The 12,647-nt window shown below is 51.6% G+C and overlaps 2 protein-coding genes across 3 annotated transcripts; both read left to right on the top strand.

Moving 5' to 3' along the window:
* Window positions 1-73: 73 nt before the first annotated feature.
* retreg1 (reticulophagy regulator 1) lies at window positions 74-5,636 on the top strand. Its single transcript, XM_085929590.1, has 9 exons — window positions 74-401; window positions 1,037-1,143; window positions 1,261-1,291; window positions 3,082-3,199; window positions 3,259-3,343; window positions 3,497-3,619; window positions 3,705-3,772; window positions 4,045-4,162; window positions 4,320-5,636. Exons 1-9 carry the CDS (start codon window positions 217-219, stop codon window positions 4,733-4,735), a joined length of 1,251 nt encoding a protein of 416 aa, XP_085785716.1. The 5' UTR covers window positions 74-216; the 3' UTR covers window positions 4,736-5,636.
* Window positions 5,637-5,919: 283 nt separating this feature from the next.
* On the top strand, window positions 5,920-12,614 carry ranbp9 (RAN binding protein 9). Of its 2 annotated transcripts, XM_085929589.1 has the most exons (15): window positions 5,920-6,583; window positions 7,805-7,916; window positions 8,023-8,075; window positions 8,440-8,607; window positions 8,691-8,713; window positions 9,026-9,210; window positions 9,625-9,737; window positions 9,801-9,909; window positions 9,984-10,141; window positions 10,407-10,536; window positions 10,614-10,732; window positions 10,794-10,945; window positions 11,024-11,135; window positions 11,215-11,359; window positions 11,463-12,614. In XM_085929589.1, exons 1-14 carry the CDS (start codon window positions 6,367-6,369, stop codon window positions 11,343-11,345), a joined length of 1,782 nt encoding a protein of 593 aa, XP_085785715.1. In that variant the 5' UTR covers window positions 5,920-6,366; the 3' UTR covers window positions 11,346-11,359; window positions 11,463-12,614. The 2 variants fall into 2 exon arrangements, with proteins under 2 accessions (XP_085785715.1, XP_085785714.1); XM_085929588.1 differs by having other exon boundaries at window positions 5,921-6,583; window positions 11,215-12,612.
* The last annotated feature ends 33 nt before the right edge of the window (window positions 12,615-12,647 follow it).

Here is a 12,647-nt window from a genome sequence, read left to right on the forward strand (position 1 = left end):
TATGCACTACGAGAATTGCTAAATAAAGTGGAACAAAATGTGTATGTCAATTATGCTCACTGGGGCCAGAAAATCGGGGTGGCAAAAACATTTTTTACTTCCGGTCCTGAGCACTTAAAAGCGACCACCGGAAGTAGAGTGGTGATTATCCCGGCTTGACGCGGACCTGAAACGGACAATTCCGGCTGATTGGGCGGTGGCCGCGGCGGAGTTGCGATGCTGGCAAACCGGGTTGCACCAAGCCCGGCCGGCGGCGCGGAGGAGGCAACCCAAGGTGCTCCCGTCAGGGAAGGGGCACCCTTTGGCGGGTCCGCTGGGGGTCTCCCGTTCGGCCTGGTGGACTGGAAGCGCAGAGCGTGCAGAACTTTTGCCTTGTTTGCTGCAGCCAACGCGGGCATCTGGTAAGCCGGCCGGCCGGCATGACGCAGACATTCGGCAATCTCGACACCAGTTTGATTAGGTCTCTCGGTTTTTTTTTTCCCAAGAATTTTCGAGTCATCAAAAGGCTTTGATAGTGTCGTCATATTTTGTCATTCCATCAGCGCTTCATCATTCTGTGAACACGTCGCATATCAGCACGCTCAAATCAAAGAATTGACTAATTGCCACCTACAAAAACCTCAATATGACTCATGAAACAAAAATAAAGGTTTTCTAATGTTGTAAACACCAAGTCATGGAATATGAGGGGCGTCGCTCGGAATTGTGAAAAAGCGAACAATTGGAAACAGAATTGACGAGGATGTCGTATTTACTCAGTTTACTTTTGATAGTGCTCGCTTAAAACAAGAAAGAATCAAATTTGATGTTTTTCAAGACAAAAATGGAAAAGACAGACTGGAAATTAGCATTGATGGTACGGTTATTGTTAAGATGTGTTTTTTTTTTTTTAAGTTTAAGACCTTTATTGGACAGAAAAGAAAAAAAACATTGGACTGCTCCCGGTGGCTGAGGCGGACACATCACAACAATCTTTTTTACATTCTTGAGATTTGAGTGGCAAATTAATTCCCAAACTTGCGCTCCATCCGTGCAGGTTGTTGGCTCGCATCTGGATGCGGACGTACTGCCTGGTCGCCGTCCTGCTGGTTCTGATGGTTCTCTTGGCGACCCTCAAGGAGGCCATCTGCTCCCGAAGCAAAGGTGGCGTACCCACGCCTTGCCGTTGCCAGACTTCAAATCAAATCGCGTCACTTTGCTCAAGTTCGCCGCTTGCTTTCCAAAGTCAGGCGCTGAATTCCTGCTCTGTGCTCTTTTCAGGAGGCGCCACGTGGTGCAGCCGGTACATATGGTAAGAAACACCACGCACACGGCCCCAAACATTTCATTTTACAATCGCAAACGATTGATTTTGTGTCAAAATCCAAAAAGATGCCAGGTACAGTCATGCGGGGTACGTTCATCTCCCCGTCGCAGTCTCTTTTGTCCTGTCTCGTGTAAACGCAGAGTACATTGAGTGTGGTCCAAAGATGGCTGGCTATCTTTCACCATTGAAATGGATGGAAAGGGGATGAAGGCGTTTCAGCCCACCCAAAAGAAATCCCCGCAAAGAAAATCAAATTAAGGATAGCGTAGTGATGCGTAAAGATGTTTCACGTTTTGGCCACATTTTTTGCTTCAGTTCAATGGACATTGTGCTGTTCCTTCTGGCGTTCACACTTGTGACCACCCGGGGGCGCTATAATGCAGCCATATGCGCATACTGTCCATCCATGCAGATGCTCTTTAGTACTTGGTCTTTACAGAGGATAAAAACAATACAACTAGGAAGTTTATTCTTTTTTTTTTTTTTGTTACATTTATTTCATACAGAAAAATCCAGGAGATCATCTCAAGAATGTATCACAAGGCATCACTCCGTCCGTCCGTCCGTCCTCCACGTGCCCGTCAGTCATGTTGTTGTCATGTTATTGGTGTTTGTCACCTGTGTCTGTCCGTCCATCCAGCGTCATGTGCTCGCATGCAAAGAATTGTGGGAGATTAGAGCTGCTGACAGCTGCTGTCCTCACATACACACACACACACACACGAGCACGCAAATGTCACCTACTTAATTGCGTGGGGTGTAAGAACGTGCGTATTTGAATGTACGTGTGTGAGCCCGTGCGTGTGAGAATGTGTGTGTTGCATGAGCACAAGTGTACAAACATCATGTGACCTTCTCGTAGCTGTCAATCAAGGCACGTTGCTCCGGCAACACGTGAATTCACCCGTGTGCGTACAAACATCATGCGACCAGAGCTCCGTGTCACTGTCTTCGAGGAAAGATGTCCCCGTAACAAAAGCTCGAGTGTCGCAACACCAGCGTGTCCGCGCGTGTGCGTGACTCAGCTGTTTTCTCGCATCCGCAACGTCTGCGACACCGACGGGGAGCGGGTGTGTTCCTCGGCGAGCTCCCTGATTGGACGAGAGCCGGCGAGCAAACAATTTCATCCATGTGAAAGTGATGTTTCAAAAAAATCAAGGAGCTGTCAGTCAGTCAGTCAGTCAGTCAGTCAACACCAAAGGGGTTTTCAATTTTATGAAAGACAGACACACGTGTGTCTGATTCTGACGTGTGCGTGAAAGTTTTTGTGGGGAAACCAAAGGCGGGGCAGGGTCGTGCCGTCTCTCTGTCGGCCTTCGTCACCGAGCCGCGTGACTCTTGTTATTTTTAGCGCGCCGCCCTTCAAATAGGCGAGCCGGACTCCGTTCGGCGTAAACAGGTGTCCCCACCGAGCGCCGCAGTCGCAACACGCTGGAAGTTTGCTTTTGGATTTTTGAATTTCTTTTCCTTTGGTTTGGACCCGTCGCCAGAGTGTCAGCTCGAGAAGGTGGCGCGGGACAGAGGTACGAGTCGAGAAACTGGAGACTTGCTACAATATTGTCATGATGTTGTTTTGTGGGTTATGCAAATGCACGTAACGTGAGGCCGTTGGTACCGCTGGCAAAACGGGTCGGCTTAAGTTGATTGCGTGTCCGTGATGGTGGCAAAATGTCTCTATCGCAAATTCGCCTCGCGACTCCGTGTGACTGTTTCAAAATGTCACCGACTTTGCATGTCAACCAGACTTGACGACGGCGCCGTGGCTTGTCTTTCAGCCGGGAGACGATGGAGCCGGACTCGGCCCAGAAGTCGGGCTCAGAAGCGCGCTTGAGTGGCTCTCTGCGGCTGCTCCTGCAGGAGGCGTCGGCCTTCAAGCAGCAGAACCCCGGCAAGGTGAGGTGTCTTGATGAGCGACCGCCATGATGCCGATGACTGTCGGTCTCCTTCTGCAGTTCTGTTTGCTGGTGTGCAGCTTCTGCACTTTCTTCGCTGTCCTCGGACGCTACATTCCAGGGATCGTCATCTCCTACCTTCTCGGTGAGCGCCCCTAAAACAATTCAAATGGAGCCTGCTTTGTTCTTTATTTAAAAATGAGACAGAGGGCAAAAACTGCCAATTTGCGCATCATGATGTCCATTCTTTTGCCAGCACGTCGCCCTCATCATTACGAGGTGTGTGTGTGTGTTTCAGTGTTGTGGGCGTTCCTGTGGCCGGTGCTGTCGTCTCCGGAGGCGTCCTCGTGGCTGAAGCCGCTTCTGCAAAAACTGCATTTTGGCTTGGCGGCATTGCTGCAAAAGATAAAAGAGGATCACGGTAACGACGTGGCCTTTAAAACAAATAGCATGCGTGCTAGTTAGCTAGCTAGCCTACACCGTTGCGGTCTTGTGCCGTACCACAGAGAGAAGAATCCTCAAGGCTCGGATTGAGGAGTCCGTGGAGTCGGAACGCTCGTCCACGTTTGCCAAGGTGGGCACGTCGCCCGATAGTTGGCGCCGCATTGTCGAGAACGGAAGCACTTAGAAGGCTTTTACATCATAATCGAATCATTCAATTCATCGAGCTGCTCCTGCCGCTGCTCTTGTTTCTCGTAGAAGATAAAGAATATGTGCCTGCCATAATTAGAAAGCGTTCCATACTGATATCTATTTTCTTTGAATTGACGATCTGCTCGCTTATTTGAGCCAATGTGTTATTTGCATGAAATGACGCGACGTTCCATTTTGTTCCATGCTCGTCAGCTGGATTCGGCGGCATATAAGGAACTGTCGGTGTCGGACACATCGGTGTCGGACGTGACTTGGACGGACAACTTGAACCTGTCGGAGGAGAACACGCCGCAGACGGAGAACTCTGAAGGTGACTTTTGAGCTTCACGTCAGTAGAATACATTTTCTTTTCTTTGAGAACTTTTCACAAGTTTTCCGAGCCTCACATAACTGCTTGGTGGGTGGGCCGGACGAAATTATGATGGTTATTGTCAAGATCACACTTTGACCTTTGATGCCCCCTCCAGACCTGGACAGAGAGGAGGTGTTCTCTGGGGGTCTCCACGACTTCCCCTCTGTGGACAACGGCACTACCACCAATGGCGAAGACGACGACGAAGATTACTTCGGCCTGCCTCTGCCAATCGGGAACAAGCGCACCGTTCCGCCTCCCGATGACGGCGCCGGCCTGGACCTGGTCCAGAACGTGATGCGGGCCACTATCGTGGCCGCCATTCAGGAGACAGCCGTGGGCTTCAGACTCCCCAAGGTGGCCGAGGAGTCGGACAGCGAGGTTGACGACTTTGAGCTGCTGGACCAGGCGGAGCTGGACCAGCTGGGGGCGGATCTGGATCTCGCCGCAGGGGACGGAGCCAAGACCGCCGTTGAAGAACGGGGTGGAAAAGCTCCCGGGTTCTTCGCCAAGCTTCTTAGACGCCACTGATTTGATAGGAGGGTTGTGACTTAGGAGTTGAATTTGTTCCGTCACCAAGCTCCCAACTCATTTTGCTTGTGCAGCGGTATCTTGAGTTGCTGTCACAATTGACGAGTTTTTCGAGTTAGGAGCGATGGTCCATTTATCTGGGTCAAGCCAAGTTTATGTGTTGCTCCACTACTTTGGGATGGTAATTCTGCTTTTTTGCTTCCAAGCAGCCAAAGGTCACACCCACATGTGGCTAAATTGTTCACTTTGATTTAATGATGAACCCTCAAAACGTCTCACGAAGCTGAAAAAGATTGCTCGATCAGATGACCACAATTTAGTCTGGGCGCTTGTTGTTTTTCAACAGTTGCCTGGGTTTAGTGGCCCGGCCATTCACCACAAAATGAAAACACCTGACTCGTCGTGTTTCAAATGGAATGAAGATTGAAGGAATGTGAAATGCCCAGTAAAAAGGGTGCCGGGCAACTTGAATTTGACATTGTGTAGCTGAAAATTGTGATTTATTTTTTTTCAAGTCTCATTCTGCTGGTTGGATTTTGTTTCTATGATGCTGTACTTTTGAGATCTTTTATAACTTTTTCATTTGTTCGAATTATCTCGTGCTTCGGTGAAATCAGCAACTACAAACGCACCTTAAAGAAGTGGGGGAGAAAGCCCAATGCACTTTGTTTTATACTTCAATTGCAATCAGTGAGCGAGCGATCGTGTGCTTTTTCTACGACGGGATGACTGCTATTAAGTGTTCAAGTTCAAGAGTGCCTCAAAATCTGCTGCTTTTGTCTAGTGATCCAAACTTGGTCAAGCTTTACATGATTCGGTTGCCTTTTGCTTGCGTGGCATTTCTTGTTTGACATGCATCCATGTAGTATTTGTGTCACTTGAATAAAATGTTTCTGTGCAACATGTCAGCGAGCCCGTTCCAGTTGCTTAGGGCAGAAAACTCAAGTGCTGAGAATGAAGAGCTTCTTAAAACTAAAAACGCGGTTCGGGTTTTTCGACTTATGATGTCATAAAGAACATGACGACTGAGGTCATGACGAATGAGTTAGTTTCATGTGTGTTGTGTTTATACGCGCGTGAGTGTGTTTGACATCTGTTTACCTGCTTTGCCAACCCCGGAAGTGAGCGGATCATCTTTTAACCAATGACGAGCGAGACTCAGGCTGCGTCGGCCAATCACATGCTTGGATCGGGCTCCGACAACAAACAAAAGATCTGTGCTGTGCGAGCGGACGGATTGGGAGACTTTTTTGCTGGCCTCGCTCGACGGAGCCTTCCGATACTGTTGATCTCCTGTTTGCTATTTCAATCGCTCATCGCCTCGGCCGAGCACCAGCGTGACAGGTCGAAGCCGAGCGGGCGACGTCGTGTTTCCGTCTTATCTGCCTTGAGGTCGGCCCGTGTCCACCTTTGCAACGCTCGCTTTGCCTTTTTCGGTGGCGACGGTCGAGCTAAGGGCGCTAGCCGCTCGGCTAAAGCGCTAAAGCGCAGCCGAGCAGGCAGCGGCTGCTTTTGGGCCACTTTAGCCCGTTAGCCAGCTTGAGCTCGGCCGCGTCTCGCTCAACTCGACACTGACGGACAGCGGCGGCTTGAGCTTGTCACTGACAAGCCACTCGATCGCAGCAGCCAGCATGTCGGGGCAGCCGTCAGGCTGCGGCTTCCTCATGTCGGTGGTGGTCCATGGAGACTCGACGCTCAACGAGCAGGAGAAGGAGCTCAGCCAGCGGCTGCGACGCCTCTACCCAGCCGTTAACGAGAGCGAGACGCCGCTGCCTCGCTCCTGGAGCCCCAAGGACAAGTTCAGCTACATCGGGCTGTCGCAGAACAACCTCCGGGTGCATTACAAAGGTAAGGTCTCCTCATCGGCAGGCTGGCCGGTCGGCCGGCCGGCTGGCGGAACCCCGCTCGGGATGATGAAAGCCAAGATACCCGGCCGTCGAGGCTAAAAACAAAGTGGCTAGGCTAGCTTAGCCCGAGAGGACATCTTGCTCCTCGCTTTTCTCAATCACTTCAAGCGCAGGCGGCGAAACGTAAACACTCCACTCAGCCCTTTACAAGGCGTTAGGGGAAATAATCGTCAGTCTTTCCGCGAGACAAAGCTTTAACGTCCAAAGCCTAACGCTGCACTTTTCCCCTTGTTGGGCTAATTGGGTAGCACGAGGGGCTAACTGGAGCAGGAAATGCATTCAGAATAAAGAATCGTGAAAAGCTTTCTCGAAGCTTCGTGAAGAAAGGAAGGTCAATCATCAAGCTTTATGTTCGCCTGTCATCTCATGTGGCCACTATTAGGCCTGTGTTTCGCCAATCCTTTTTCATCCACGGCATACCTTTTCATTGGAAAAAAATCTCAAGGTACACTAACAACAAAAATCTGTTTTTACACTAGCTTCTAGATTGAAATGAGTTACATTACAACTGAAGATGTTGTGAAAGTGCGATATAAATAAATAAATAAAGTCCTCTTCCTGTATACATAGGCATGATTTTTAATAAAAGTGTCTGGGGTTGTTTTTTTTTAATAAGGTTTTAGACAGTGTAAGCAAAGATGAACAATCCAGGTTGACGGTTGAACTGCATGCTCTGATTTTCATCAAACCACAAACAAATCACGGCTGTCAGTGTCAGCACACACCTAAACTGAATCAGTGCCAATGCAATCCAATCAAACCGACACGACATGAAATCGGAAGATTCTCTGATTCGCTGCGCATGCGCGATTAGCAAGTAGTGACTAGGCCTTGCGCTAAATGACCAGTGGTTTGGCGATCTTGTTCACAATGCACTCCGCAATTAATCATGGACAAATGCGAATGGCGACTATGTGAACGCCCGCTGTCTCCTCTGATTCATCCATCTTTGATGAATAGATGTCACAAGTTTTTCGGTGATGTCACACGCTTCCGTGTTCGAGGTCATTGCATTGTTGAGTTCGTCTCGTGTCTCCACCGTCTACGGTTGAAAGAAAAACAAAAACGAGCCTTAATCCTAGTGAGAAGCGCTGTGCATAAGGAAACACAGCCCAGATAGTCGCGAACGTGTCGTCTCACGCCTTTGTGGTGTTTCTCCAAGGGCACGGCAAGACCCCGAAGGACGCGGCGTCGGTGCGGGCCACGCACCCCATCCCGGCGGCGTGCGGCGTCTACTACTTTGAGGTCAAGATCATCAGCAAAGGGCGAGACGGGTACGAAAAGAGAAGACGCGTATGCTCTGTTTGCAGGCACGCTCGCCACGCCACCACCTCAGGGCACGGCTGCCGCAAATCACAATGTATGTGTGTGTGCTCTCAGGTACATGGGCATCGGCCTCTCTGCGCAGGGCGTCAACATGAACCGCCTGCCTGGTAAGACAACGCCGGCAAAGCTTTTGGGACCCCCCCCCCCCTCGTTAGCTTAGCTTTAGCACGGCGAGCCGCCACAAAACGTCTCACGTAGTCCCAGCACGTCGAGAATGCTTTGAGGAGCTTTCCCAGGGCGGCTCTCTGGGGCGTGTTGCTCTTCCCCCGGATTCCTAACCTACATTTGAGCGTCACAAACTGGTTCTGCTCGGTGCGGTGCAAACTCCTCATTACGATGTTAGATGAACCGCAAAAGTTGTGCTTCACCTCTACTCGTGGACAACACCACTTGACGACTTCTAGTTTGGAGGCGGAGTGAGGCAGGGCCGCCCTTTAAACCAAAAGATAATGAATGCGCTCCGTCCGCCAGGTTGGGATAAGCACTCTTACGGTTACCACGGCGATGACGGCCACTCCTTTTGCTCGTCCGGCACCGGGCAGCCGTACGGGCCCACCTTCACCACGGGCGACGTGATCGGCTGCTGCGTCAACCTCATCAACAACACCTGCTTCTACACCAAGAACGGACACAGCCTTGGTCAGCCGCATGCAGGTTTTTTTGGGGGTTTTGTTTCAAAAGTAAGTTTGCCGACATATTTCTCTCTCTTTGTTCCCGTGCAGGCATCGCCTTCACAGACCTTCCGGTAAGTACTCGCGTCGGCTCGTCCAAACGCATCGGAAGCTCATCGGGTCGCGGCATGGCAAAAATGCTTAGCGGATGCTCTGCCGCCATTCTTGTCGCTCAAATGATTTGCACTCTTGCTGAATGTTGACTCTACACAGTGATGTCAGAAGACACTCTGTGTTGCTAATTTTAGGAACGCTATTAGTCGCTCGGCAGAAACTGAGGCGTCGCACTGTGTACACATAAATAACACATGCAGAAAAAAGTTCCGTTAGTATTTGCAGAAGTTGCGGTGGAAGTCTGAGTGGCACTGGGGCGTTTGCTCCCGCAGCCCAACTTGTACCCGACGGTGGGCCTGCAGACGCCCGGCGAGGTGGTGGACGCCAACTTTGGCCAGCATCCGTTTGTCTTTGACATCGAGGACTACATGCGCGAGTGGAGGACCAAGATCCAGGCGCAGATCGACCGCTTTCCCGTCGGCGAGCGTGAGGGCGAGTGGCAGTCCATGATCCAGAAGTAAGAGCCCCCACTTTGAAACGCTCGCCTTCGTCTCCCATCTGTCCCCGTCACGTATCGACAGCGCCCGGACGCCACTTTGACCACGTCACCGTTTTGCCTCGCGCGTGTGTGTGTGTTTGTCTCACTCATGGTCCTGATGAGATTAAATGTTTGCATCGCGATGATTACTCGCCCCGCCTGGATTTAATCTGCACTCATCGAGCCTGCCTTTGTCTCGTTGCCGGATTAAAAGCGGGAAATCGTCAAGATGCTGATGTTGTTCAAGTGTGACGCAGTCCAACCCTCCTCTACACTTTCTAGAATAGAGTCTCTTTGCTTGTCATTCTCAACGTCAAGAAATGGGCAACGCCTGCCAGCAGATGTGCTCAACTGTTGTAGTGCTCGTTTGACTGTGTGGCGTCTCCCCCGCAGGATGGTGGCGTCCTACCTGGTCCACCACAGCTACTGCGCCACTGCCGAGGCCTTCGCCAAGACCACCGACCAGGCTGTGCACGAGGAGCTGGCCTCCATCAAGAATCGGCAGAGTGAGTCCATCACCGCTCTGGTTGCTGATCGAATGCCGGATTGTAAAAAAAAAAAATTTGCAGAGATCCAGAAGCTGGTGCTGTCCGGCAGGATGGGCGAGGCCATCGAGACCACTCAGCAGCTCTACCCGACCCTCCTGGAGAGGAACCCGGACTTGCTCTTTATGCTCAAGTACGCTATCTCCTCGTCCACCACGCCGTTTGAAATGCGGCGGTACTCTTGACGGCTGCGTTTGCTGCGTTCAGGGTGAGACAGTTCATCGAGATGGTGAACGGGACGGACAGCGAGGTGCGCTGTCTGGGGGGTCGCAGCCCCAAATCTCAGGACAGTTACCCCGGCTCCCCCCGGCCCTTTGGCAGCCCCGCTCACAAAGCCGGCAGCTCGCAGTCGTCCTACCTGACAGGTACGCCGCCACGCCCCGGCCGCCGGCTTCATGGCTGCCACCCAGTTGGAGCCATTCCAGCTGCCGCAGCGACGCCAAACAAAGTCTGGCTGGCTGGCTGAACTGCATGCACCATTTAAACGTTGATTGGGTGGGGGTGCAACATTCCATATTGAAAACAAACCAAAAATGGGCATGCCAAAAGAAATTGAAATCTTTGCCTGATGGAGATGCCATTGTCGAGTCGGGTGTTTTGAAAAAGGCGCCCGCCTCCCTGCACTTGCAGGTGCTGACAACTGCTGCAACGGGGTGACGTCCAATAAGAGCCACGGCTCCGCCCCTCACGGTCATAAGCCCTGCCCTCCGGGGTCAGACGTCAGCTTGAACGGAAACCGCGGCCAGACGGCCGCAACCAGGTGCGTGTGGCGTCTGCGGGCAACGTGTGCGCTTTGCGCTCGTTTGAGACGTGTGTGTGTGTATGTGCGTGCATCAGCGACGTGGAGATGGAGGTGGAGCACTTCACCAACGGTGTGAGCGAGTCGTCCTCCAACGGCTTCCTGAACGGTTCCTCCAAACACCTCAGCGAGCCTGACGACTGCGACGCCGACATGGGTACGTGTGCCTGTTGGCGCGTGTGCGTGTGCCTACGTGTAACGCCTGCGCTTGCGCGCAGAGGTGGAGTCTGCTCAGGCAAAGCGCCAGCTGTGCGGCGGCAGCCAGGCGGCCATCGAGAGGATGATCCACTTTGGCCGAGACCTGCAGAGCATGAGCGAGCATCTCAGGAGGGAATGCGGCAAGAACTCTGCCAACAAGAAGATGCTGAAGGTGGGAGAAAGGCGAAAGTATGAGCGTGGTCAAACCAATTGCAGATGGGAGCTGACGGACTTTGCCGTGTGCTTTCAGGACGCCTTCAGCCTGTTGGCCTACTCGGACCCCTGGAGCAGCCCGGTGGGCTACCAGCTGGACGCCATCCAGAGGGAGCCCGTGTGCTCCACGCTCAACAGCGCAATACTCGGTAGGTGGCGGCGACGCCCCGCCCAGACGGGACCAGATTATGACCAACATCTGCCGCTCGTGTCTGCTCGCCTCCACAGAGACGCACAACCTGCCCAAGCAGCCCCCGCTGGCCCAGGCGGTGAGCCAGGCCGCCCAGTGCCTCGCCATCATGGCGCGATCGGGCAGCGGCTCCTGCGCCTTTGCCTCTGTGGACAATTACCTGCACTAGCCACGCACACAGTCGTGAGCAAAAGTCTTTGTCCACCGATTTTACCACTGGCCGCTTAGGAAAGAAAAGTCTTTTGAGAAATTTGCCACGGCGGTGCTAAAATGTTCCTCTTTTTAGTTCACAGAAAGGCCGCAACTTGCTCCAAGGTGGTTGGGTCCCTCTACAGCAAGATGGCACTTGATGTTCAAGTGGAACTCTGCCTCACTGTTTCTTGCCACCACCAAATTGTACCAAAGTCTTGTACTTGACAAGACGGCAGCAAAACGCCGCTTTTATCCAATTGAAACTCGGCAAGTCATTCCGTCGTAGTTCTTTGATGCTGCAAGATGGCGGACAAAGACTTTTTTTTTTTTTTTGTCGAACCTCAACCTCCCTGAAACATGACTGGGACCTGTTTTCTTAATATTGATCTCGCCATCGTTGTATCTTTATGCGACTTTGTGCAAATAATAGTGGCGGTGTCCCCGAGTCAATCTGCAAAATGCCAAGTGCACCTTTGTGGCATCAATAGGCAATTCCAAGTCTTTTTTTTTTTTTTTAATCAGTTGGGAATTTTAGTATATTTAAGAGAAATCATGTGGATACGTTATGCCGTGGAAAGAGCGGTGGAACAAAAATTTGGCACACCACTGTCTACACACACACACACACACACACACACACACACACACACACACACACACACACACACACACACACACACACACACACACACACAATCTCCCTTTATGTGGTAAATAGAAACCAGCCCCCTGACCCCCCCCCCCCCTTCCAGTGGCTCTACACAACTGACTGACTGATGGCGTGGCATTGGCCCAGTGTAGCCATCTTAATTGCTCCCCACCCCTTGCCAAGAAACAGTGAGCCCAGCACCCCCCCACTTCCCTTTTGTTTTTTTTATATATGTTCATTTAGTGCTGGCGTTAAGTAGGGGTGGGGGGGGGCTCTTGGGTTCTGGCTTTTAGTTGGTGCAGGTTTACGAGGTGCAGACGCCGCCGTTCAAATGACTATGATGAATGAAATGATTATTCAGATTCTTGTTACTTGCATTGACTTTTCAGCCACTTGTGATGCTAATAAAAGAAGCCAGCCCGTGTACATGTGACTGCTCCATTAAATACGCAAACGAAGGCGTGCACGCAGCGCCGTGGTCGATTGGCAGGGAACACATCCGCATCGCATCTGCCATTTGAGAGCCCACGACTTCTCAAAGCAGATTCCACTTCCGCTTTGAAGGTACGACATGGCGCCAAATCCCACTCGCTTGTTTGTCTAATGCACAGCATTCAACTGGTGCGCCGG

The sequence above is a fragment of the Syngnathus leptorhynchus genome, chromosome 14 (genome assembly GCF_054491065.1).
Source record: "Syngnathus leptorhynchus isolate UIUO chromosome 14, UIUO_Slep, whole genome shotgun sequence".
Classification (NCBI taxonomy): Eukaryota; Metazoa; Chordata; class Actinopteri; order Syngnathiformes; family Syngnathidae; genus Syngnathus; species Syngnathus leptorhynchus.

Coding starts and splice junctions, on each gene's coding strand:
- retreg1 (XM_085929590.1), top strand. CDS start 217: ATGCTGGCAAACCGGGTTGCACCAAGCCCGGCCGGCGGCGCGGAGGAG. Junction 3,344..3,496: donor CGTCATCTCCTACCTTCTCG/GTGAGCGCCCCT, acceptor TGTGTGTTTCAG/TGTTGTGGGCGTTCCTGTGG. Junction 3,773..4,044: donor GCTCGTCCACGTTTGCCAAG/GTGGGCACGTCG, acceptor CATGCTCGTCAG/CTGGATTCGGCGGCATATAA.
- ranbp9 (XM_085929589.1), top strand. CDS start 6,367: ATGTCGGGGCAGCCGTCAGGCTGCGGCTTCCTCATGTCGGTGGTGGTC. Junction 7,917..8,022: donor ATCAGCAAAGGGCGAGACGG/GTACGAAAAGAG, acceptor GTGTGCTCTCAG/GTACATGGGCATCGGCCTCT. Junction 9,910..9,983: donor GACTTGCTCTTTATGCTCAA/GTACGCTATCTC, acceptor TGCTGCGTTCAG/GGTGAGACAGTTCATCGAGA.